The sequence below is a fragment of the Equus asinus genome, chromosome 5 (genome assembly GCF_041296235.1).
Source record: "Equus asinus isolate D_3611 breed Donkey chromosome 5, EquAss-T2T_v2, whole genome shotgun sequence".
Classification (NCBI taxonomy): Eukaryota; Metazoa; Chordata; class Mammalia; order Perissodactyla; family Equidae; genus Equus; species Equus asinus.
In genome coordinates, this window is record NC_091794.1 from 100,543,549 (window position 1) to 100,569,756 (window position 26,208).

The following is a 26,208-nucleotide window of genomic DNA, read 5'->3' on the forward strand; positions in this document are numbered from 1 at the left end:
CTAAGCGATGACGGACGCGGGATCAGAGTCCGGCAGACCTGGGGGTGGGGGCGCTCCCGGCCTTTCTGCCTCGCAGTGTGTAATCCTGGGAAGGTTGCTTACTTCCTTGGGCTCTAGCTTCCTCACGTATAAAGTGGTGATAATAGGCCAACATCACAGGAGTGTTTTATCCCCGACCTATTGCTATGCTGCAAACCACCCCAAAATTTAGCGGCTTAACCCATAACCCTGTATTTTGCTTGTGAGTCAGAGGATTGGCGATTAGGGCTGGATTCCATCAGCTGGTCTGCTGGTCTTGGCTGGGCTCATTCAGGCTTCTGTGGTCAGCCACTGGCCAGTGGCTGAGGGGTTCGGCTGGCTGTTGACAAGGCAACTGGTAACTGGGCCCTGAGTCTCCCGTGTATCCCGCAGGCTTGTTCATAGGGTGGCAGCCTCAGGGTTTCTAAGAGCCATGAGAGAGGGAACCCAGTGCCCAGGGCATTGAAGCAAATGACACAGCCAGATTTGAGGGGTGGGGAAGATGATGCAAAGGGGAGAATTTGGCCAGTTTTGCCCTCTACCACAATAGTTTTGAGGAAAAAATGAGATCATATAATAGAAAACCTGTTAGCATTCTGAGTGCTCAATAAATATATTGACAATGCAGTTTTTTAATAATAAAAAGCTAGACATTATAACAGGTTGTTGTTAGTGCCGTGGAGTTGATCCCGACTCCTAGTGCCCTTGTGGACAGCAGAGCGGAACCCTGCGCCGTCTTTTTGTACCATCCTCTCGCCTTCCGGCACTGCATCAGACAAGCTCCGTTGCTGTTCACAGGGTCTTCATGGCCAGTTTATTTTGGAAGTGCATGGCCAGGTCCTTCTTCCTCGTCTGTCTTAGTCCAGAAGCTCTGCTGAAAGCTGTCCACCATGGGCCCTGCTGCTATTTGAAATACAGGAGGCACAGCTTTCAGCATCACAGCAACACACAGCCACCACAGTGTGACAACCACCAGACGGTGGTGTGGTTCCCTGACCGGGAAACAAACCTGGGCTGTGGTGGTGAGAGCGTGGAGTCTTAATCACTAGACCACCAGGGCTGGCTGTCGTAACAGCTATTAAATAGTAATTTTTACCTTTGTGAAATGTCTCGTCTCCGTTTCCTCCGCCAAATCGTGAGGATCATCGCTTTCAGATGATGAGGGTCTGACGGTAAAGTATCTGCTCAGAGCCAGGCGTGGGCAACGCCCTGCTTACTATTACTGGGTAAGACCCACGTCTCTGCCTCCCCCTGCACACAGGAAGCCGAGCCAGACTTGATCGTGTTTTCATCTTTGTTTTATTTTGACCCACATCCCGTTTTTCGAAAAAGCCGAGGCTGGGGGCTGTTTGTAGACACTCTCCCCGGGGCTGTCCTTTCTTCTGCTCCTCAGCAGCCCCCTCCTCACCTCCCGCTCCCTGAAGGCACCTCCTCCCTTTGCGTCTCACCTCCCTTCCTCTGCCCCAGCTTGCGTCTGCCTAGGAGCCTCCTCCAGGCTGGAGGCACAGCTTTCGGGGGACTCCAGGGTGACCCTGGGGCCACAAGGTCCTTCCAGGTGAGGGTGACAAGGGCGGGAAGTATGAGGCACCTGTCATGGCTCTGAATGTCTGCACTCCCAGTCTCCCTGAGCGGCCCTTACTCTCAATCTGTGAAAGAAAGACGGTCTCTCCACCTTGCACCTTCTCCAGGTTTCCAGGGAACTCTGAGCAGTTCTGAAGCTCCTTGGCGCCATCAGACAGCCTGGGAAAGTGCACCACGCTTTGAGCCTGGGGAACCTGAGATCAGCAAGTCAGCCACCCAGGGAGAGGAGAGCACAGTCTCACAGGCTCCAAACCCAGAGGGTCTAAAATATGAATAACTTAGCACTGCCACCCCCCCTACCCTGCCCCCCGTCCTGACCTTGTCAAACCAGATGAGGCCCCTGCAGCTTAAACATCGACAACCTTCCTCATCTGGGACCGGGACACTGAGAAAGGGGAGTGGGAGTATGAGAAGACCCTTCTTCCGGCCGGCCCAGGGCGGCCACCCCCCAGAGGACAGTGGTTCTTCCGAGACTGGCTTTGGAGCAGTCCCTGTGACAGGTGCTTCACACACATCCTCTTGCTCCTTCTTACAGCATCCTCTGAGGCTGGCAGGGGCAAACCCATTTTACAGATGCGGATGTTGAGGGTCAGAGAGTTTAAGAAAATTTGTTTTGAGTTCAAAGTTCAAGGATAAAGTGTAATTGATTGGTGTGCATAGAGAAGGGAGTGTGGGTGGCCCAGGAGACAGAAGATGCAGAGTCCTCGGCTCCAGTGCCTCATGCTAGGGGAACAGAAAGAGCACCGTGCTGGGGGTGGGCAGGCGGGGTTCAAGGATACTTTTAAGGAAACTGAGGGTCTCTGGACTTTGCCGTGAAGGCAGGTTTCCTCGAACTCTCTGAGACTCAGTATTCTCACCTGTACACTGGGGTTGTGAGGATCAGTGAGGTGATGCATAGAAAGCAGCGGGTCCAGTGCCTGGCATGTGCAGAGAGGGGGCTCTATGAATGTGGCTCCCCGCCTGACATCCTGGCTCCGGGGATGTCACAGGGCAGGGCACCTGGGGTGGCTCCTCTAACAGCCTTGTCTTTCTGGCTGGGCGTTTCCAAGGGCGGCCCGAGCCCCAGCCGTACACAAAGCCATGGCTTCTGTGGTTGTTTCAACAATCCTGCTATTGCAGACAACATCTCAACTGGGCTTCTCTTGTAAATATTGATGGAGGCCTCAGACAGAGAGGAACGAGAAAACAAAGGACGTTTTATTTATGATGGAAAAAGAAACCAACAGAAAAAAATAATCTACAGGCCCGACAGGGAGGGGAGAATATTTAAATAAACCATGGCACATCCACTCGATGGAATATTGGGCAACAATTGAAATGATGTTTACCGAGGGTTTGTAATAACACAGGAAAATGCTTATTCTAAGAAGCTAAGTGAAAAAAAGGAAGCAGCTGAATTGTATATTCAGCATAATCACACCTAGGCAAAAATCAAGCCAAACAAAAATTATGCACAGAAGAAACAGGCGGGAGGGCCACGTGTCACAGCAGGGGCGAAACTGGGCAGAGTTTTTATACTTTTCTCTATTTTCCAATTTTTTTTCTATAATGGCATGGTTAACCTAACGTGGAAAGCAAGCAAAACTGAAGATTTTTTTTTAAAGAAGAAAGAGCTCTTAGTGGGAAAGCAGGACAGATGACCCTGGGAGGAGCCCTGTGACACACAGGCCACTCTGAGGCTGAGGGCTAGAGGTCTACAGAGCAGGCTATTAAACAAGGTCAAGTGGAGATCCTAGACTCTGGCCCCATGGGGTCATATGAGCGGGCTGACCCCCAGCCACACTGCCAGGTCCGGTGTCTGTGAGGACCCGGTGATTATTTTGACTCTCACCCCTAAATGTGCAACTCTGCGTCTCTCTTGGAAGCACAGCTTATCTCCCTGCAAAGAGCCTCTTTTATGAATGTTGATGGAACAGAATTGTCTCCCTTACAGGAAACTGATGGGTCTCCTTCACACACCGAGATGCTCCTAAGAGGCAGAGGTGCCCTCCCCCACCAGCGTGACAAAGCCCTTCTGGTGGCAGGGCCAGCCTTCCCCTGTCCTGAGCCAGCCCTGGTCCATGCGTCTCCCGGATTCCCCTTGAGGCCTCTGCCCAGTGTTACCTAACCAGGAGGCCTGATCACACTGTCCCACCCCCCTGCCTTCTCTCTCTCCATGGCACGCATGCAGCATGGCTTCTATTTACTTGTGTGTTTGTTTTTCGAAATTGCCTATTTTACTCTGCTAGAATGTGAGCTACACGGGGCAAGGATCAGCTGGGGCTCTGGCTCCCGGATCAGTGCCTGGCCTAAACATTCTGGAAATGAACTCGACCATCATGGCCCCAGGCGGTCTTTGCAGGCCCCCTGAACTACCATGCCCTACCATGATGGTCTTGACCACTCTTGTCCCTAACCCAGATCTGGAGACCCAGCCCAGCGATGAAAAACACACTAGCTCTAATCTATCCGTATCTTCTGGGGCCCTGTGTTGAAACAGTTCTGAGCCCATTATAAGGGCTCAACAGGAAAAGATATGGTGATCGATTAGTGATGTCTGCCACGGGACCACAGGGAGGCAGACAAAATGTGCCACATACTTCCCATCTCAGCCCAGGCCCAAATCTCAGCTCTCCCTCTCATCCTGAAGATCTTATGGGCCATCACTGGGTCTGGAACCAACTTTGCTGCCTTATCCCTGGACTGATTTCCCTAGTCCCTACCATCTGTATGCAGTGGGCCACTGGAAGTTTCTCAGAGTGCTCCCTAGTTCACCCTTGGCTTGGAGCCCTCTCCTGCACTCCATCCAGCTTGGTCATGGTCTTGTCCTCTGCCTGGCTCCTCACAGGAGGCCTGTCCCTGGGGGCTGGACCTGGCTCCACCTGCCCCAGCTTCCAGATGGGACTCTCCTCCCAAGAAAACCCTCCCCAAGCCTGGGATTACAATGCGATGCCACCTCCTAGTCATGCCACCGAGGCACCTCCTCCACGTGGGTCCCCTGGAGATTCATGCCTGAGTGTTGGGACTCTGAGCTTGACCATGGCCTTGGTGGGCGGGGGGCACTCTCCCCAGGCGCCAGCCGTAGTCCTCTCCCAGCCTCCCACTCAGGAATAAACTAAGCAGCCCCCAGTCCCAGGCTCTAGGATCGGGAAGGCGTCCTTGTGTGGTCCAGTAAAAGTCCTTGGCTCCATGCAACCTCTTTCTCATTCTTTGTTTCAATCCTGCATCTTCCGGAAAGACTCCAGCTCAGCCCTAGCAGCTGTAGTGAATACAAGCTCCTGCCAGGACCTCCCACCCCCAACACTCGCATCCCCCCTCACCTCCTCCCCACCCCTACCTCCAGGAGCTCTTGTTTATCCCCAGGCAGAGAAGGACACTGATTGTTCTTCCCATTTTCCAGATAGGGACACTGAAGTCCAAAGCATCCTTATGTCTCCACCTGTCAGGCCCTGCCCTGGGTCATCCCACGTATCTACTGCTTTCCTCCATGCTGCTTGTCACTTTCGAAGTAGTCCCAGGTCCCTGCTCTGGCTGGGATGCAGAGCAGGGCTGCTCTGCTGTCAGGATAGGCAGCTCCCTCGGAGGTGGAGCAGGGCTGCGGTGATGGATTGGACCAGCCTTTCTCCCTCACCTCCGGGAAGAACAACTTCCTGAGGTTGGAGGGTCTCCCCGCTTTGAGAACTTACCGAAGCTGATGTGAAAGGAGTTCCCAGACTCCTGATGAGCCACTCGAGTTTTCTAGTTGCTCAGCTTCATCCTGGACCTGCCCCTCACTGGTTCTCTCCTGCCTGACGAGGCAGACCAGCCGAGCACATGGCACAGAGAGGGCACATTACGCTATTGCCTCTCACCAGCCCGGAAGGGCTGGCTGGTCGTGGCTGCCCTCAGCTCCCAGACGTGAGGGCTGGGTGCGTGGCGAGCTGCTCTGTGAAGGGTTCTGAGAGCTGGGCAGAGAGCACAGGGGTCGGTTAACAGCGGCTGTGAGCAGGGGCCCGGGAGGAGGGTGGTGGGACCACATCCCCTCCTCCTTTTCCTGAGACCTTATAGATACAATCAACCGTGCTCCTGGGCGACCACTACAAGGAGAGGTACCTTTTCCAATGGCTGCTAAAAATGGAGATTTCTCCTCCTTCCAGTATATTAGAATTCCAGGTAATTAGAAAAAGTGAAGTGGGCTTTGGTTAACTTACTCTGAGGGCAAGCGTCCCCGTGGGTGGCTCCATCTTGAGCTGTTCTCCTTCTCCATCCATCTCTCCCTCTGCTGGGCTCCCAGGGGCTCCCCTGGGCTCCTTCTCGGTCCTGCCAGAACCACCACCCTCGATTCTTCCCACCCGTATGTTCCAGATGCTTCCAGGAACCTTGGAAGTGGGGGCCCAGTGGCCAACATTTAGGAAGGGGACCTGGTGGCTTATAGTGAGCTGGCCCATCTCTTGTGGGGTCAGCTTGAGGGGTCCCTGGGTGTCGAATGGTGCCCGGAATCACAGTTGTGATAAGGCTGTGCCCCTGAACTTTGGTGGGGTCCTAATGTGCCTCCCCCCAAGGGTTCAGATTTGGAGCAAGGTGGCGGTCGTCCCTGCAGACGTGGGTGCCCCGGCCTCAGGACACCAGTTCCTAGTTCTGTTTTCACACTGGGCCTCTGCATCCCACTGGGGGCAGAGATGCATCTAAGGACTCCTGGCAGCGTAGGAGGCCGGATCAGAATTCGCCTCCTGCCAGCCACATTCCTGGGCCACCTGCTCTCCCAGAGACGGCCGGTAGAGTGGTGAGTAGGGGGTGCTCTTGCCACCCAGTTTTGCAGGAGGAGCCCAGCAGAGGGGTGGCTAGACCCTGGTCTGAGGCACGTCGGGGCCGGGCAGCGTCAGGACGGTGGGCAGAAGGGTGCCCTGCGGGGAGGGGAGGCTGCGCAGCTCCTTAGGCATGAACCTGGGTGAGATGTAGTCGGCCAGGAAGCGGAGGGTGCGCTGGCGCCCCACGCAGTAGACGAGGTCGTCCACCACGGCGCACTGGAAGGCGTCGGGGTAGGGGGTCCGGTACGTGGCGCACTCGTACCAGAGGCGTGTGCTGGCACTGCAGCGGTACACGCTGATGCCCAGGCTGCGGTTGAGGTCAAAGCGATAGAGAAAGCCGTTGACCGCCACCATCTCGGCCGTGCGGTCCTTGCTGCCAGCCGTGGGGCCGGCCCGCCAGCGCTGCTGCTGGGCTGAGAAGCGGAGCAACAGGTAGCGCAGCGTGCCACCCGTGACGAAGATGTCACCGGCACACGCCGTGGCCGTGTGCGCCAGGGCGAAGGTGTCGTTGGGGAGAGGCGGGGCAAAGATCCAGCGGTCCAGGCGAGGGTCGTAGCACTCGACCGTGTTCAGACACTCGCCCCCAATGGCATACAGGTGCCCGTCCAGGGCCACCAGCCGACAGTGTGGCCGGGCCTGGTTTAGCGGGCACACCTCACTCCAGATCCCAGTCAGCGGATTGTAGCAAAAGACGCGATTGGAGGGCTGGTGCCCGGGCCCCTGGCAACCGGACACCACGAAGAGATAATTAAAGAGACTGCAGATGGCACAGCCCCAGGACACAGCCTCGGGGGGCAGACGGGCCAGCACGTGCCAGACGTCCTGCTCATCGTCATAGCAACAGAGGCGGCCAGAGTCTTCCAGGGGGCACACGTCGGCCACCACCAGGTGCTTGCGGCCCTGGAGCCGTCGCTGGAGGATCAGCTCCCGCTCTGCCCCACTCAGGCACCCGTAGATGTCCGGGCTACGCAGGACCTGGAGGTAGTTGTCGCTCATCACCTTGTAGACTGCCTCCTTGAGGGTCTCCAGCTTCTGCCTCTTGGCCAAGGTCAGCACCTCGTAGCAATTACCCAGATCCAGGTGGACGTCTGGGGCTGAACTGGGGGCGATTGGCAGGTGGAAGAAATTGGTTCCGGCCACGAGCTGCACTTGGGACTCCTGGCTGCTTCTAGAGGAGCTGGACCTGAGAGAATCCTGGGATATGGGGCCGCCGGGCAGAGCGCTCTGGTCTAGGCAGGATGGAGTGGGGGCCCCGAAGCCGTCGAGCGGCAGCTGAAGCTCCGCGTGCTCCGCGATCTGAAGGAGGCTCTCCTTCCTGCTGAGGCCCCGCGTGGGGGGCGACAGTGCTGGCTGGGAGGAGGCAGCTGCGTCAGCTCTCCCGTCTGTGTCACCAGAGGGGCCTTTCGAGGCTGCCCCTGCTCCAGGGGGCCCTGGCAGTGGCACAGGGGGCGGAGCCTCAGCCAGGGCTGATGTCCCAGGAGCCAGCCTGCCCCTGGACGTGGCCTGGGAGGTGGACTCCACATAATAATCATACACCTTGCCCTTCAGCCTGGGCCTGGTCCCCTCCACCTTCCATATGAAATTCTCCTCCACTCGAACCCGGGCCACCGATGAGAAGGTATAGGAGGCGGTGATGGCCCCCTCCTGCTGACACAGGGCCAGGCCCATGTTCGAGGCAGCCTGGAGGGCCCCAGCCTCTTCCTTGCGCACACCCGTCACTCGGGTGAAGACCCAGCTCTTGTTCATGTCACTGCTGCCTTCCGAGTGGACCATCCAGCACTGGTTGGGGGCTTCCTGCTGCCTGGCCCCTGGCTGCTCGGGGGGTCTGCCGTCCTGCCATGGAGCAGATTCCCCACCCACCCCGCTGCCGTCTGCCGCTGCAAGGCTGGCTGCAGAGCTTTCGGGTTCACTGCCCAAGTGGGGGGGGTGGGGCAGCTGGGGCTTACCGCCAACAGCCGTTCCAGCCTCCTGGTCACTGCCGCGGGGAGGTGCCAGGTCCGAGCCCAGGCGCTGCCCACTCGCCTCCTCCCCAGCGCCCTTCCTCTCCGGCTTCTGAGTCTCTCTGGCTTCTGAGTCCCTGGAAGAGGCTTCTGTTTCCAGGACTCGGGAGCCCCTCAGACTCTCCCAGCTGCAGTCCAGCGGGGCTCCGGCCCCCTTGCTTCCCCTCCGGCGTCTCGGACCCCAGTGTGGCGCCCCGGGAGCAGCCCCTGGGATGACAGGCTGCCCGGAGCCCTCTGCCTCCTCCTCGGCTTCAGCCTTGGTGTTCCTATCCCACAGCGGGGCCCGGGCCGGCCGGGATTTGTATAGCCTATAGGCAACCGTCAGCAGGAGCAGGGCGACAGTGGACAGCACCACCTTGCCCGTCAGCTGCATGTCCAAATGCTGGTCCTGGGCCTTGGTTCCTCCTCCTCCAGGGAGCATGTTTTCCAAGCTGACCTGGGGCAGAGGAATGTTAAGAATCCGATTAATGATTGCCCAATAGGGGCTGGTTCCTGGTTCCTGCCAAGCTGAGCAGGAGGGGATCCGGGCTGGCTCTGGCTCGCCAGCAGAGGAGTTGGTGCAAAGGTGACTTTGAGCTGGCAGAGGGCAGCCACTGGGCCCAGGCTGGCAGGTCTCGGCCGCCGGCTCCCTTGGATCCTTGGGTGTTTTCCCTGGCGGCGGGAGTCGGGGGTCTGCCTGGGGCTGAGCTTGGGAGTGGCCCCCTGAACCAGCAGCAGCCGGAGGACATTGGGAGTGTCCAGCAGGCACACGAAGAGGAAGGACGCTCTTGACCAAACAGTCACCCAATGCCAGGAAGCGCACGGGGTTGGTTATTATTTGCGTGTGCGCTTTATCGTCTCTTTTGCAAATCCACTGGGCTGGGAGGGTGGGGTGTGGTGAGCCCTGGGGCAGGCGGAGCCACGGCAGGTGTGGCAGGAGATCTCCCTGGGCCTGTTTCCTTCCCGTTGGGGTCTGTTGGTCCCCACCGTAGGGTCTGCAGTTAAGAGCAGGGGAGGCGGGACTGGGGACTGCAGCCAAGCCCCCTGGCCCGGCTCTTGGATCCTCTGCCCTCCTTCCCTGCCTGACGAGTTCACTGAGAGAACCAGCCTTCCCGAGAGGAGCTGGGGAAAATGCACAGCATTAGTATCCAGATCGGGGATGGACGTGGGGCACATCCTCGCCCTCAAAACCAGGCAACCTCACATGGTGAGAGGCCGAGGGACACACCCCTGCCCCCCATCTCACCGGCGCTGTGCGTTCTGGATCCGGACTCCCTGACTCTGCCACTTACCAGCTGTGTGACCTTAGGCAAGTGAGTTCACCCCTCTGTGCCTCAGTTTCTTCATCTGAAAAATGGGGGTAACAGCATACACACCTCATAAGGTTGTGGTGAGCACAAAATAGGTGAAAGTTTGTAAAGCCGTAGGGCCGAACTCCAGCTCGTGAAAGCTCAGTAAATAGCTGTTCTTGCTTTCCTCTCCTCTGTCTCCTCATCGTCACTCCTGTTAATTGTCATCAGCTGGACTTTCTGAAGCACAGAGCTAATTCTGCGCCCCCCCACCCCCGCCCCCCGACAGACTGAGGTCCTCTAAGGGGCCCCAAAGGCCAGCGCAGGGATGGCAAACTCACACGGCCCAGGGGGCCGCCGGGCAGATCAAGTCACTGGGCCGATGGTGCCGGGCGGGCGGGCCCAGCACTGCCTGGTCCCACAATTTCAGAGACGCTGAGAGCCCAGCAGCGACGTGATCACTCTCGATTTCTAAGTGTTGGCGTCTAATTAAAACATGAAAAGAAAAACCACGTTGTGAGCCAAAGGAAATGCAAGCACAGGAGGAATTTGGCTCTGAAGCCTTGACTTGAGGAGAACATTCTGACTCCTTCTGCTGGTGCTCACAGCCTTCCATGCCCCAGCCTCAGTTTACCCTTCCACATTCATCTGATTGCCACCTCCTGGCCGGGGCAAGGCTGGCTTCCCTTGTCTTTGCTGGTCTGCACTCCTCCAGCCCTTCAGACTCGGGTCAAAGGCTGTGCTTCCCGTGGCTTCTGCCCCATCTCTCCAGGATCTTCTCTTCCTTCTTTGGTCTCTTGTCCTTCTACGTGCCTCCTTTAGCCCTTATCAGGTGGGCCGCAGGTTAAAGTACCCTGTGTTCTCCTGCCGGATTCTAGGTCCCCGAGGACAGATACTGTGCGGTGCTCGACTTTGAGCCCTGAGGCCGATATGGGGCCGGGCACAATGGGGACAGTGGCCAACATGGATTGAGGCTTTGTAAGAGTAGAATGGGGGTGGAATCTCAATAAATCTCATTTAATGCTCACCGTCCATTGAGGAGAGACACAATCGTCATCCCGTTTCACGGCAGCTCCAAGGTCATCAGTTTGCTCATAAATGGCCACTTTTATCCGTGTTTGCAGGCTCCAGAGTTTTACAGACCTGAATTCATCCGACAGGCAGGACTTTTCCCAAAGCGAGGCCGCCCCGGCCTGTCCCGCTGTGACTGGCGGCTGGCCCTCCTGGTTCCTTTTCTTTTCACCGTGGTCCAAACAGCGATTCTGAGTTGATCAGACACAAGAATCACTGGGGTGCTGGTTAGAAATGCAGATTTCCAGGCTCCAGCCCCAGACTTGCTGATCTAGTGGGTTGGGGCGGCTCCCAGGAAATCTCTGCTTTTAACAATCATCTCAGGGGGCGTCAGTGGGTCTTGGGATGAGATGTAAGTCGTCTTTTCTACTTGTCTGCTGAGAGTTCCTCTTCGCCCCTGGGTGGTGGGTGAGCAGCTCCTCCCTCCATCATCAAGATGAGTAGCAGGAAATGGGGAGTGAAGTCCTGGGTGCTTTGCCTAAGCGACATCGCTTCATCGACCCTGTAACCCAGAGAGGTGGGTATCGTCATCACCCTCATTTTGCAGGTGAGGAAACTGAGGCTCAGAGGGATGTGCCGGTGTCACGTAGGTGGTGGGTGGCAGAGTCCTGAATTCTAACCAGGTCTCTTTGGCTGCATGACCCCCTCATCTTCCTCTGGGAAGGAGAGGATGAGGTATACAGGTAATAAAAATGACTTGTCTGGTGGCGAAACCAGGACTTTGGGGGCTGATGTGTGGTCTCCCAGCAGTCAAGCTACCTTTCCGGCCATGGTGACAGCTTTGGGACTCTGTACCCTTGGCGGGGGGGTTTGTGGCATGTCCCTTCAGTCAGTTGTGACCTGACATTGTCCTCTCAGATGCCACCAAGCGAGCAGTGTCTCAGCCGTTTGGCATGCTGCTTCCCACCCACGAAGGCTCCACTGTGCCCTGGAGCGCACTCCACCTACAGCCCCAGCATAAACCCTTTAAGTCAGACCATCAGCCTTTCCATCTGGAGCCACGTTCCTGGGAGCTGGATGTGGCCAAACCAGGCCCCCGGGTGGGAGGGGGAAGACGGGAGAACCACTGAGAACAGAAGACACAGTCCCAGCCCTGGGGGGGCTCAGTTCCTTACCAGGAAGACGGGGGCCTGTGCCTGAGATATGATCAAATGACAATGGATCACAAGAGAAACATTATTGAGATGATCTGTCAACAGTTGCTAACGACAAAGGACAGCGGGGAGGCTGGAGCAGGGGCATCAGATCAGGAAAAGAGTCCAGAAAGAGGTGTTCAGCACTGAGTATTGATCAAGGAAGGAGGGGGCCTGGGCTGATTGACAACAAATATTTGCCAGATGCTTACCATGTAGCAGGCCCTGAGCTGGGGTGCAGGGACATAGGTTAGGGAGACACATGTGGTCCCCAGGCCCCTGGAGACTGCGGACTCTGGGGGAAGAAGATGCTGAGCACGAAGATGGTGGAGTGTGATGATGCTCATGGGTGAGGGTGTCGGTGGGAGAGTGAAACAGGAGCCCCTGCACAAGGCTGGGACGAGAGAGTGGATGGGGCGCTTGATGTGGCAGGAACAGGGAAGGCCAAGAAGGGGGAAATGGCAAGGTACAAGGAAAACTGGGGGACTTGAGAGCCAGGACAGTGCATGAAGCCCTCCAGGTTGGCCTGGGAGCAGGTGTGTGGGTGGGGATGGAGGGTCACCCGGCACTGGTTTGAATCCTGGCAGGTCCTGTGACCTTCCCTGGTTTGAGGACAGAAGGAACACCTGTGCAACCTGGGAGGCCTTCATTAAGTGAGGCTTCCTGCCGGCAGCCTCCGTTCTAGTTCTCAGCGAACACAGCCACCTGAGATTGTTTTAAAATGTAGGTTTTATATTATTCGGGTGTGGTGGGGCCAACGTATCAGAGAGCCCTGCTACTGAGAAGATAGTTTGTCACAGTTCCCAAGAGGAGCCCCCATCCCAGGCCACACAGGGCCGTGTGGGGAAGCACCAGGTCTGCCAGGAGAGGGTGGCGTGGGGGCGTTCCGGGAAAGTGTGAGCAGGAGCCTTTCCTGTGGTCTCTGAGGAAGGAACGGACGAGGCAGGGTGTACAGGTTCGGGACTGGCCGGCTTGAGTGATGTCAGGGGTCCCCGGGCTGTGTTGAGGTGTCTGGCGCCTGGTCCCGGAGTGACTAGGGCTGGGAGTGTTGCTCCTGGTGTATCAGAGCCTGTGAGAGCCTGAGACAGGAGGTGGTTGGGGGTAGGGCTTCCTTCTGTTGGGTTCATTTGCCTATGAAAGCTGCGCTCCTGGGCCAGCCCCTTGCTCCCTCTAGGAACTAGCTAACACTGGTTGTTCAGGTCAGGTCAGCAGGGCCCCAGATGCCAGAGCATCAGGAATACAGAAAATAAGAGGACACAGTTACTAGGGGGAGTCAGAAGACCAGAAGACAGGAGAACAGGGGCTTGGGGCCCCTAGGAGGCGGCCAGCTGCCCCTTAGGGCGGTCGAAAGTGAACTTCTGCTCCACCTGAGGTCTCACCCTTTCCGGCAGGTGAACACGACACTCCTGCTGACTTCAGGCTCCATAAATGACAGACTTTTTTCAGTCCATTTGGAAAAAGTGAAATGAACAAATGAAGACAGGAGTGATATTAAAAGATAATTGGCAATCTATATGGGGCCCCCGTGAATGTGCGTGCTCCGCCAGTCTGGTCTCTCCGTGGTGGCGGGATAAATTGAGACCTCCTCGGTTGGCTCAGGGGGTGGAGAAAACAGCCAGAGACAAACGTGTGCCGTGCAAATAAACAGGCCCATGTTCCGAGGATTAGCTTTGAGTTCCATCATGCTGGTGCCTCCCCGGGTCTCAGTCCCACTCTGTGTCTTCCAAGGTGGAGGCGCCCTCCAGGTGGGGGAGGCAGGTGAGGCCCCAAGTGGGGCCCGAGGCTGCGAGTAGGTGGGAGGTGAGATGTGTGTGCAGAGAGGGGTGGGGATGTCAGAGAGGGGGATGGGGAGGAGAACAGCCTTTCACACACAAACCCATGTGCACACATGTGCAAACACATACATATGTGTGCATGTGTGTGCATGCACGCCCGCGCACACACACACACACTTGAGGGAGACTAGACATTTTGAGTCCAGAAGGGTCAGTGATAAATGGATCCTGGGTTGACCGATGGGGAGATTAACGTCTAGAGAAAGAAAGAGTCTCCAGCTGGGACTAGAACTCAGGGCATCTGGCTGTGTCTCGGGGTGGAGGGTTAAGGATAAACCCTGCTCATCTACAGGGTGCTCCTTGAGTGGTGGCGGTGGCAGCTCTTTGTTACCCAGGGGCCTTTCCTGGATAAGCTCTCCTGGACATACGGTGGACTTCACTGTGCTCAGCATCCCCGGCTGCATCCCAGCTGATGTGCGCTGCCTGTTCACACCGGCTGTTAAAATGGTGAAGTATTTCCCTTCTGCTCGGTAGCCTGGCTGCTGTCCCCCCAGGACCCGCTCTGTCTTCCCCACCATTGACGAGCTAGAAGCCGATCTTGGAATGGCAGGGCTCCTCCAACTCTACCCCACTCAGCCAGGACAGTGCCAAGCCCTGCCAGGAAGTCGAATATCCAGCATTGCCCCCGGATCTGCCTCCCCGGCTCCTGCTCTGCTCCGTCCTGGGTGATGCTGGCTCAGGAGTCACTGCACTGAGGATGCCACTTCAGTTGGAATTCTGAGCTTGCAAAGTGAAGCCCAACTGGGACCCTGGTGGCCCCGTCGTGGTGAATGCCGCCTGCCGAGCTCACCTGTTCCAGAGCTCCCATCAAGCCTTCCCTTTACATGACCTCAACAAACCACTGTCACGGTTCTTATGGACACAGCCCCGGACCGAGCACTTCTGATTCTACCCCTCAGCTCGGTTGGTGTTATCACGCCCGCTTTACAAATGAGGGGATTGAAGCTCCCAGGAGGCCAGGTGATCACACCCGAGGTCCCACAGCCTGTGCCTGTGCAGAGGTGGGGGTCAGATCAATCTCTTTCTTGACCTTGGACCGTGCACCCGTCCAGCCCACCCTGCCATCTGCTGCAAAGCTCCCATCCCTGGAAACCCACGGGAGGACCACCGTCGCTCTCCAGGAGACCCAGCAAGTTGTTCCTTTTTATTCTGGGAGGAGCAGAAACCCTGGGTGGTGAGGCCAGGACTTTGGAGAGGGCAGGGCGTGCTGCAGCCGTGAGCAGGGGGGTCTGGCCTGGAAAGGGAGTGTCGAAGAGTTGGGGATGCCAAGAGCATGAAGAAACCTCCCACTTACTGTTTCCCCCACACTGACCATCAGGAAATGGGCTAACGGCACGTGAGGCGTGCCCGTGCATTGGATGGGGAAATTGAATGGGAAACGATTCGTGGTGCCGTTTGAGGTGGCAGGGCGCCTCCAGACGTTTTCCCCTGAGGTGGGATGAGTTGAAGCCCAGGAAGCATCCTGAGGCTGGAGTACATGGCACCACCCATGCCCGCACACAGAGAGAGCTTTCACAGAAGGCTCAGAGCCCAGAGCAATAGACACCGTAACAACAACAGCCAGTATTTACTGGGCGCCCACTCTGGGTCAGACCCTGAGCTCTGCCGAGGCTGCAGACACCACCTCCTTTTATCTTTGCACCAACCCTGCAGGGGAGATAAGACCCATTCTACAGATGAGGAAACTGAGGCTCAGTTTCTTGCCTGATGCCAAGTCTGTTTTACCCCAAAGCCCTTCTCTAGAAACCCTTGCCGCTCAAAGAAGCATTGCCTAGGAGCCTGTGGGCATGCGGGGTCTCAGGCCCCACCCAGCCTCAAAATCAGCCTCATCGTGTTCCCCAGGTCCCAGGTGACGCCTGTGCCCTACAGTTTATGAAGCACATAACTCCTAGATCAGCACCCCTCACCCACACTCCCCGGAACCAATCAGCTGTCTGACCCGGAACATCGTCAAGAGCGTGTGTTTCTTCTCACGGGGTCACGGAGAGGTGACACCTCTGTCACTGACCCTCTGACATCTGAGCTCCCAAAACAACCTGGTAGACGTTCCTGGTTCTGACCGTGAAAATGCTCTCTGTGCATCACAGGGACTGATAAGCGCTTCTAGAACGAGGCGACGGATCACGACAGAGTTCATCACGGTCGCGGGCAGGCGGGCGGCCTTGCCCTGGGCTAAGCGCTCCAGAGGCAGTTTCTTATTGAAGTGAATTTTCACAGTCTTATGGTTGTCCCTGTTTCACAAGGAAGAAACTCAGAAGGGTTAAGTCACCTGCCCAAAGCCACCCAGCTAAGAAATGGCAGCCCTGAGGTTCCACCCAGGCAGCTTCAGATCCAAAGACCCTGCTCCCAGCCAGGCTGTGTTCCCTGTTTCACGGCTCTCTCCTCCTCCCACAATATGCTGCCAGCCGCCAGCCACCAGCCCTGCCTGCCCTTCCAGAGGCAGCCCCGCCGCCAGGATCTGCGCAGCCCTGGAGCCCCCCGTCCCGGGAGCTCATCTCTCCCCTCCACCCTCGCCTGCCTCTTCTGCAGCCCTTGTTCTTGAGCTGCCTCTTCCCTGCTCCAGGACGTCCTGGGGCTCCCCATGGCCTCTCCTATCAAATCTAAGATCCTCAGCCTGTTCTCCAAGGTCCCTTCGATGCCACAACCTCATTTGTCACTGTTCCCCAACACCCGTTCTGCTCCAGCCAAGCTCATCTGTTTACTGTCCCCTCGTCCCTGCTGTCGCACGGGCCATTTCTCCCGCTCACGGCGCTCTCTCCTACGTCTCTGCTGTTCTGTTCGCTTTTGCAAAACCCCAGATCAAAACCGGGCCTTTTCTACAGGCACTCAAGCCGGGGCCACAGTCTTCCCGCACCCTGGGTCCCAGGCCCCTCTGAGGCTCTTTTGGAAGTCATAGACCCTCGCTAGAAAAATGCACATACACAGAGTATTTCACATGCAAATTCTGGAAGTCTCTAGACTCTTGGGGTCTTGGTGAAGGAGCCCCAAGCTAGGCGAGGGCATACACTGAGCTTTGGGAAGTACGTGTCCCATTGGCTTTTGGGGAGAGAAACAGGCTGGCCGACGGTGGCATGTTTTGAAGCGTGTGCTCTGAGTTAAGTTCTTGCACAAAAAGGTTTCCCAACCAGAGAAGTTTAGAAAATACTGCTTCACAACCTCTGAGGCTCATTTGTAAAATGGGGCCGATAAAGGCTCCTTCTGTGTAAGTTGTCATGGTGATGGGAGGAGTTAAGGTGCACTGAGGGCCCCCACACCTTGTGCTCATCCCAAGAGACCACCGGTAGGGAGAGAAGCAGAGACCCTTTCCTGCTCAGCACAGCCTGGGGCATGCTGTGGCTCCCAGCTGCTCCCCTAAACCAGCGGGGAGGGGCCATGGGGAGAGTGACAGTGGGCCTTGCTCAGAGAGGAGCGGCTGCCCTCTGAGTCTGGATCCCGTGCTTGTCTCTCCCTGAGGCTGGAGAGCTGGTGCCGGGCCCGAGAGGCGTGGCAGGTTTGCGATCCACAGCTCTGGGCCTAAATGGAGCTAACGCAGTGCGGCCAGGGCCTCACCAGCCCCTTAGAGCTGCTCTGGCCGATTGCAAGTCAATGCTCTGAAAAGACACAGCCGCCCAGGTGTGGAAGGTGCAGCCAGCTGCAGGGAGCCGGAGGAGGGCGGGGTGGCTGCCAGGCGAGCGGCCAGGGAACCCGGGGCTCCGGGGCTGGTGGGGCTGGTGGGGCTCCACATGACCTCTGCTGAGCTCAGATCGGGGCTGGTGCTGGGGATGGAGAAACAAACGGAGAATGAGCACCCACTGTGTGCCAGCCGCTGGGCTGGGAGCATTCGTTGTCATTTAATCCTCACGACAATCCTGTGGCAGAGACAAGGCTGTGTGTTCAACCAAATGCCAGTTCAGTTTCCTTTTCCTGGGGACCCAGTAAAACTACCTTTCCCGGGTCCCCCTGCCACGTGGGGGGACATTGATGGCATTATAGCCCAAGGAGGACAAGCAGAGGTGGCCTGAGTGGCTTCTGGGTTGAGGATGAAGAAGCGGTGTGCTGCCTCCTCCCCTCGTTCCCCTGCCGCGGTGACCTCCGAGGCCACGAGACCCCGAGGACGAGGGCCCCCAGCCCACGTAGGATGGTGACCATAAACTGGTACAGGGTTGAGCCACTGAGACTTCAGGGTTTGCTGGCTGCAGAAGTCAGCGTCAGTTTCCGGGCTCATATTAAGTTCACCAGTACAAGGATTGTTCCCTCTTTGCAGACGGGGACACTGAAGTTCAAAAAGGCTCAAAGCCACCCAGCCAGCAGGCTCTGCCACAGACCCCCTGCCCCATTAGACCCACCCCAGCCCTCCAGAAACTCACGGTCTTGTGGGGCGGGACCTCAGAGCAAATCAGGACGGGCCCCGACAGCAGGTGCCGGGGGCGCATGGGAGACAAGGAGGAAAGAGCTGGGGCTGAGGGGGAGGCTTCTCAGAGCTGAGTCCTGAGGGATTTGATGGGTGGACAAGGTAGGGAGAGGACAGTCAAAGCAGAGGGCCCACTGGGTGCAAAGGCCCTGAGGCTGGAGACTGTAATTTGTGAGTCTCTGTGCAGGCACGGGCTTGAAAGGGGATGGGATGTTGAAGTGGCCAGAGTTCATCTTCACCTGGGTGGAAACGACGTGGAGACCTAATGAGCTCTAGGACTTAGAGGAAGGAAGACGAGATGAGAACCAAGGCAGGACTTTCCTTGACTGGAACATCGAAATCCTGCAAGGTCAGGCTCGCCATCGGCGGTCACCAAGAACTGGGAGACAATGAGAGAGGGGACAGTTCCAGTATGGAGAGGGAGGAACCTAGACTGTTTCCTCGTCCCTGTCCCCCAGGTATGAGCCCGTTCTTTCTGTCCCCAGGTGGGAGCCTGTTCTTTCTGTCTCCCAACTCCCCAGGAGCACGGCTCTTCTCTGTGTTCTGAGTTCTAATATCCCAAGGTCCACCATTTAAGCACCGTGTCCCAGCTCTGGCCTCTGCGCTGCACAATACGATGGGGCGGGGCTGTTTCCCAAATGGTTTCGTTTCACGTCTGTAGCTGGCGACGGGTGAGCGCTGCTTATTCTATTCTCTGTCTCGGAGGCGGTGTGTTCCTATTTCCACCGCTGTCTGAGAGCCCCAGGGGACAGACGAAGCACAGAGCTCTCAGGGCTGAGCCTCGACGTCCACCCTTTCTAGGCAGAAGGCTTGCTTTTCCAGGAACCAGAGTTCCTCAGAGCGGAAGCCGACCTTGGAGGGAGCAGAGTCCAGACATCTCGTACTGCAGGTGGAGAGCGATGGGAGGGGACGGCCCCAAATTCGCGTGAAGGGGATCAGCTGCCTGTGCCGTTGCTTTCTGCTCTGAAGGTCAGCTCAGGGGCCCCACACCCTGCCCTGTCCTCCTCCTCCCAGGGGCTTGTATGCTGCTGCCCCGTCCCATGGCAGGCGGCGAGCTAGGAGCCCCCAGCACTGTTTCACAAAAGAGAAACTGAGGCCCGAGAGGCAAGTGACCCTACCTGAGATCACTGTCCACTGAACCCCACAATGACCCAGGAGGGGACACAAGTGGCTCAGAAACCTCCAGCAGTGTCGGGCGTGATGGGAGAGACCCTTTCCTGCCTGGGGAGGTACTTGACTGGGAAGGCCCCTGCGACAAAGGCGGGGCCCTGTTCATCCCCAGTGATGCTCAGCGCCTGATAACGGCAGTGAGGTCCCTGCGTTCCTCTCTCCGCGGTGTCCTGCCCACGAGGAGGGAAGTGACGGCCGGGCAGGCTGTGCATGTGGGGTCTGTCTGGCTCATAGCTGATACTCAGCAAACTTTTGTTGAATAGACAAATGAATAAATGAAAACAGACAAATTGCCGCGTTAACAAGAGCAAGTGAATACAGTGCAGATCGAGACTTTAATTCATTTGAATACCGAGGGGGTGACGAGCTGGCATCGTCAAGGCCAAGATGCACTGGGGAGGGCTGGAAGGGGCTGCCTCTGGAAAGAGGGGATGTGGCTTCGCAAAGAGGTTGCTGCAGAAGGGCGTGGGGAGGAAGAAGCGCTGGGCAAAGGCCCCGGGGTGGGAAGGAGCCACCCATTGGGACGGAGGGAGGTAAGTGATCAGGGCTTGAGCGGGGGACTGGGTTGGGGGACCAGGGCGGACGCAGGGGAGTAGAGCTGGCTCACTGGCTCAGCAATCCGTTCCTTCTTTGAGCTCTTCTCAGGGCTGGAGGCACAAGTCAATGGCTTTGAATTAGACGTCAGATAAAGCTTGGAAATAAAACAAAAGAATAGAAAGAAAAGAAAAGAAGACTGTTCCTTAGGACAGCTGAGTGACTGGAGGATTTGTCACCTCCACAACACGGCGGTCAGTCATTTCCTATAAGAGTCAGGACGGCCTGGGTTGCAGTCCTGGCATCGTCATGAAACACTCGTGTGTTTTTGGGACTCCTGTTCTCTGGGTCTCAGTTTCCCCATCTGTAAAATGGGTGAGGAGTTGGAAATTTCGCCCCCGTGGTGCACGATCCTGAATGTATTTTCTGCAGTGGAACCTGCAGAGGACGGTGGGTGGAGACTCTGAGATTCTCTGGGCCTTGGGGCCCCATCAGAGGCCTCCCTGTGGTGCTGGAGTTGGGTCCCTATCCTCTGCTTCCTCGCCCGGCCATGGCTTCTGCCCCTGCGCCATTCCCCTGAGAGGCTGGGCTAGTCCTTTGCCAGCACAGCAATTCCTCTTGGCCTTCAGGGTCCAGCTCGAGCATTGGCTCCTTCGTGTATTACAATCATCATTATTAATCCTAACGATGAAAATTAGAACATTTAGGGGCCAGCCCTGTGGTCGAGTAATTGAGTTTGCTCCCTCTGCTTCCGCGGCCTGGGGTTTCGCTGGGTCGGATCCTGGGTGCGGACATGGCACCGCTTGTCAGACCACACTGAGGCCGCATCCCACATGCCACAACTAGAAGGACCCACAACTAAAATATACAACTATGTACTGGTGGGATTTGGGGAGAAAAAGCAGAAAGAAATAAAAAAAGATTGATAGCAGTTGATAGCTCAGGTGCCAATCTTTGGAAAAAAAATTAAAAAAATAAATAAGAAAATTAGCACATTTATTTTGCTGTTACCACATGCTGTGCACTGAGCTAGGCACCTCATTTAATGCTGGACAGCACGTCCTGAGAGGTAGGTACTGTTATTATTCCTGGGTGGGGAAACTGAGGCTCAGGGGGGATAAACAACTCGGAGGGGAGACCAGAGGTATCTGGGGGCCCTGGCACTCTGCAGTGCGAGGCCTGAACCCCAGGCTCGGCCCAGCGCCCGCATCCCGGGCCCCTGACCGTCTTCCCGGCTGCAGAGCTCAAGTCCTCGCGGGAGGTGGCCCTGAGCCGCCGCAGGGAGCCTCCTGGAACTGGTTTTTCTTGCTCTGGGTCTGAGCTGGCAGCAGCCACGGTGGTGTCAAGCCTGGGCCCCGAGGACTCGGAAAGTGCTCTTTCTGGCCCTTCCAGTCACGCAGGCTTCTTTGCCTCTGAGGGCTGGGTGTGGGCGGAGGGAGGCCCCCGGGCTGGCACCTGGCATCTGCAGTCAACAGCACGGAGCACGGGTGTGGGCCGGGGCAGCAGAGAGAGGAGTGCAGGCCCGGGGGCCGGAGGCCTGGGCGGGAGCTCTGGCCCTCCTGCTCACCTGCTGAGGGGCCTGGGCTGAGGCCCTTCCTGTTCTGGCCTCGGTTTTCCCATCTGTAGAATGAGTGCACCTCGCAGATCCCAATCAGCTCAGACACAGAGAACATTCAACACAGTGGTGGCCAAGTATGTGTTGACGTTGCCTGTGTGATGACGGGGACAGGTGTGTGTTTGTGTCTGAGTGTGTGCGTGTGTGCAGGATAGGGAGGAGCCGGGAGCTTTCTCAGGTCGGAGGAGTCGGCATGTGAAAGAAAGAGGGGGTGGGGAAGAGCCCAAGATGGACACTCAGGAGACCAGCTCCTCATCCTGGCTGCAGCACAGACTTGCTGTGTGTCCCTGAGAATGCTACAGTCCCTCTCTGGGTACATGGGCCTCCACCTGTAAAAGAAGAGCCGTGGGGGGCCGGCCCGGTGGCGCAGTGGTTAAGTGCACACGTTGCACTTCTCAGCAGCCTTGGGTTCGCCGGTTCGGATCCCGAGTGCGGACATGGCAGTGCTTGGCAAGCCATGCTGTGATAGGCGTCCCACATAGTTAGCTCAGGGCCAGTCTTCCTCAGCAAAAAGAGGAGGATTGGTAGTAGTTAGCTCAGGGCTAATCTTCCTCAAAAAAAAAAAAAAAAGCGAAAAAGGAAGAGCCATGGGCCAAATCATCTGTAGTGTCCCTACGGCTCTGAGTCTGATTCTGCAAAGGCTTGTGCGGACGTTAGTGGAGGGGCTGCGTGGTTGGTGAGGTGAGTGCTGCCCTGGAGTTGGGGCTCCGGGTATGACCCGGGCTCTGCCGCTTGCTGGCCGTGTGGCCCTGGGCCGGTTCTTTCGCTGGCCCCCTGGCTCTCCCTACCCATCTGGCACAGTGGGCACACGGCCAGGACCCTACGACACTTTTAGAGGCCCATGAAAAGTTTTGATTTCTTTTTAAAATCAGAAATAAAAAATGAGTATAATCCATCCTGGTTATAATCGTGTTTATACCCATGCAGCCATAAAACATACTTTTGAATTTTTTTTACGAAAGAGGCTAAAGTGCCAGGGCCCCCGAAAGCCGTATGCGGCCCGGCTCTCCCAGGCTTCCTTCCTCGGGAAGACGCGCGATGTTCCTGACCCTCCAGGGCCGTTGGGAGGAAGAAATGAGACAACAGTGTGTGAAGGTGCCTGGCGCCCAGGAGGTGCGCCCCAGATAGTGACTGGATCTGGGGTGGGGAGTGTGCTAGCAGAGTAATGTCCCCAAAGACGTCCACATCCGGGTCCCTGGAACTCGTGACTGTGTTAGGTTACATGGCAAAGGGGAACTAAGGCTGCAGGTGGAATAAAGGCTGCTGATCAGCTGACCTTGAAACAGCGAGATTATCCTGGATTATCTGGGTGGTCCCACTGTGGTCAGGAGGGTCCTTACAGGTGGACGAGGGAGGCCGGGGAGTCAGTGGCACAGTGATGAGGTTCGAGAAAGACCCGATGGGCCACGGTGGGCTCTGAAGATGCAGGATGGGGCCACGAACCGAAGAGTGTGGGCAGCCTCTAAAATCTAGAGCAATGCACGGTGCTCCCGTGCTGCCTCCGGAAAGCAAGGTTGACACTGACTCTGGCCCGGCGAGGCCCCAACATGGGCTTTCCGGGACTGGAAGGTCAGAAATGGGATGGTTTTCAGCCACCTCGTCTGCTGTAATCTGGAACGGCGGCAACAGGTGACTAACACAGGAGGTGTGGAGAAACACCAGCTGTGGAGGGACTTGGGCGCTGGCTGAGACCCCAGCCATCTGTGATCAGCTCCCACCTTGCAAAGGCCCCCCTCCCTCGCAGGGTACCCGCTCTGGGGAGGAGCTGCCTCCAGGTCTGGCACAGAAGGCGGGAGGGGGCCATGCGGGATCTGAGGGCCCACGGAGGTGCCAGGTGAAGCTGTCACATTTCATTTCTCCTGGTCTTCCCTGTCCCTTTGTCCCAGCCACATTTTTCCTAGGGAAGCAGGGACTCAGCTGGGTGGTCCCAGCTCCTGTGTCCATATGGCTTCGGATGCCCTGGTGCCCGCGTGTCCCCCTCCATTCGGCAGAAAAGGTAGAGGTCCCTGAAGCTGCTGGCCGCAGGGCTGGTCCCTCACCAACTGTAGGAACGGCGCTGATGCTCTGGTGAGCTCTGTCGGGCTCGGCACCTGCCGGGGACAGAGCGTGACCTGCGGCCTGGCCTCCAGGAGAGCCCTCCTCCTGCCCTTTGGGCTCCGCGTCCCTGCCCAGCACAGGCCTCTCCCCTGCGCTCCTGAAGGGCAGGGACCCCCTCCCTGTGGCCCTGGAACAGAGAAGGCGAGCTGTGGGCAGCCCTGCAGAGACAGAAGGAGGGACAACAGTTTCTTCCAGCTCCTCTTCACTCTGTGCCACTTGGGGTGGCAGCACCCCCACCCCCCAGCGGGCCCCGAGGTAGAGGGACACCTCCTTCATTCTTGGACAGGCTGCTCGACCTCCCTGCGCCTCCGTTTTGCCCTCTGTGAAATGGGACTAAGCATAGCACTCACCTCGCAAGCACTCTGTGTGTGAGTCCCTCGGGGGCCTGCCCACCACGGAGGAGAGCGAGGGAGGGCTGGTCACCCACGTGATCGTCATCTAGTCATCTCGTGTGTGGCACGCTTGCTCGGGGAGCCCCTGACCCCTGGCCTCCAGGTGAATAAGACATGACTCTGCCCTGGGGAGGCTCAAGTTTAGCAGGAAAAAAAGTCGCAATGCTTGGGGGCCGGCCTGGTGGCGCAGTGGTTAAGTTCTCATGTTGCGCTTCTCAGGGGCCCAGGGTTTGCCGGTTCAGATCCTGGGTGCGGATGTGGCACTGCTTGGCAAAAGCCATGCTGTGGTAGCGTCCCACATATAAAGTAAAGGAAGATGGACATGGATGTGAGCTCAGGGCCAGTCTTCCTCAGCAAAAAGAGGAGGATTGGCAGATGTTAGCTCACGGCTAATCTTCCTCAAAAAAAAAAAAGTCGCAATGCCATTCTGTCAGGAACAACCAGTGGTCTGAAGGTGCTGGAAGGTGCAGAGGAGAGAGTCGGAGATCTGCCCGGCAGGAGGCTGGAGGAGGGCTATTTACCCAAGGCCTTGCAGGTTGGGAAGGAGTTTTCAGCAGATGGAGGAGGAAGGGTGTTCTAGGACGAGGGAACAGAATGAATGAGGCGTGGAGGCGTGAACACACGTGGGTGCGTGGGGGTGGTCGTCCTACTCCCCTGTGAGTGGGCGCTGAGGCAGGGTGGCTGGAACGTGCTGGAAAGCTGGGTCCGTTTCCATTCCAGGAGCACGTTGATGACTTCCGGTGCCAGCACTTTGCTGAGCACTGGGAACGCAGAGTTGAAGACACAGCAGAGACTGTGTCTTCACTTACATAGTAGAGATGGGCAGACACTCATTCATTCATTCAATAAATACGTACTGAGCGCTACGTGCTGGGCATCAGGGATGCTGCATGAGCGAAATGGACCTCAGCCCAGCCTTCATGGAGCTCACATTCCAGGGGGAAATGGACCTTCATCAGATACTTATACACCTGAGGGAAGTGCCCTAAAGGTGGGATACATGAGAGGGGAGAAGAGAGGAGGGTGGCCCCTGGCAGAGTGGGTTAGTGTTCACCCTCTGAGGCCAGAGGTCCTGGGTTTAAGTCCTGGCTCTACCACTTGCGATGTCTTATTCTCAGAGAGTTCCTAACTTAAAGGGATGTGCAAAGGCCCTGAGGCAGGTCTATAACTTATGCAAATAGGAAAGTCAGAGTGGCTGGAAGCAGAAAGAAAGAGGCAGTGTGGTTAAAGCTGAGGGCTGGCGGCAAGGCAAACTTTAAATAGGTCGTGATGATGGAGAACGGGAGACTTCAGCACTAACTGAGAATTATTCTGTCTGGCTCACATGGAGGCAGAGGGACCACCAGGCGGCTGGGGAAACATTCATGGCACCCCAGCTGTGTTTATTTACATCTCCAGTGGCAAGGCAACATTCGAGAAGCCTCAGGAAGGGGCCCCTGTGATCCTCAAAGCCCTACTGGAGGGGTCTCGGGAAAACCGCAGCCCTCACCAAGGGCTTGGAGAGGATCTCCTGCTGTGCAAACAGCAGTTCCGGATGTCCAGGCGCCGCTAATGGAAAAGTACACGGCGCCTTTGAAGATGATAGAGTTGCGGCTATTTTAGCCCGAGCTGCCGAACCCCCTGCTGGGCTTCTAGTGTGAGATGAGGAAGCAGCAGAGGAAAGGGGCCGGGGGATGGAGTGTGTGCATGCATGTGTGTGCACCCATGTACATATGTGTGCATTGTGTGCATGCGTGTGTGTGTGTGTGTAGGTGGAGGCTGGAGGGACACTGGGAGCCCCAAGCCAGAAGAGGCAGCAGCATAGCAATTCAATCCACACCCGCCCAGCCTCGCAGGGCATGCGGGCGGGAGCTCAGGCTTCAGAGGCAGCCCCGAATCCTGGACCCACTGCTCACAGGGTGCCCTGCCTGGGTATCACTTCACCCCTCCCAGCTTGGTCTTTTCATCTAAAAACCAGGGAGCAGTATCTACCTCATGGATGGACCTGAGGATCTGATGGGGGGGACCTGGCACATTGTGTGGGGCGTGGATGTTATTCGACAGATGAGAATGCATTGGGGGGTTTGGAGCAGAAGAGGGGCGTGGTCTGACTTTTGGATTCTATGGGCACTTAGTGCCATCACGGTCGGTCACAGTCAGATCTATAAGAGAAGAAATGCTTGGTCTGAAAAATCGATGCTGCCTTGATTCCTCTCGTTTCTGCATATTCCGCCCCCAATCCATCTCAGCAAGTCCTGTCGACTCTCCCTCCAGGATGCACCCCATGCGACCGCTTTTTATCTTCCACCGAGTCCAAGCTCCCGACTGAGCATCTTTACAAAATGAGATCACGCAGGTT

General features: G+C 57.0%; 1 protein-coding gene and 1 long non-coding RNA gene across 2 annotated transcripts in view; one reads left to right on the plus strand and one right to left on the minus strand.

The window, feature by feature from the left end:
* Positions 1 to 686: 686 nt before the first annotated feature.
* On the minus strand, positions 687 to 9,181 carry KLHDC7A (kelch domain containing 7A). The gene is made up of 2 exons (XM_014836159.3): positions 2,457 to 9,181; positions 687 to 1,758 (listed from the first exon to the last, which is right to left on the minus strand). Exon 1 carries the CDS (start codon positions 8,784 to 8,786, stop codon positions 6,399 to 6,401), a length of 2,388 nt encoding a protein of 795 aa, XP_014691645.3. The 5' UTR covers positions 8,787 to 9,181; the 3' UTR covers positions 687 to 1,758; positions 2,457 to 6,398.
* A 9,548-nt stretch (positions 9,182 to 18,729) lies between these two features.
* LOC139045360 (uncharacterized) overlaps positions 18,730 to 26,208 on the plus strand; it is a 40,851-nt gene continuing 33,372 nt past the window's right edge. Inside the window, exon 1 of the long non-coding RNA XR_011503599.1 lies at positions 18,730 to 19,031. This is a non-coding gene — a long non-coding RNA (uncharacterized lncRNA). The remainder of the gene's footprint in view (positions 19,032 to 26,208) is intronic.

Coding starts and splice junctions, on each gene's coding strand:
- KLHDC7A (XM_014836159.3), bottom strand. CDS start 8,786: ATGCTCCCTGGAGGAGGAGGAACCAAGGCCCAGGACCAGCATTTGGAC.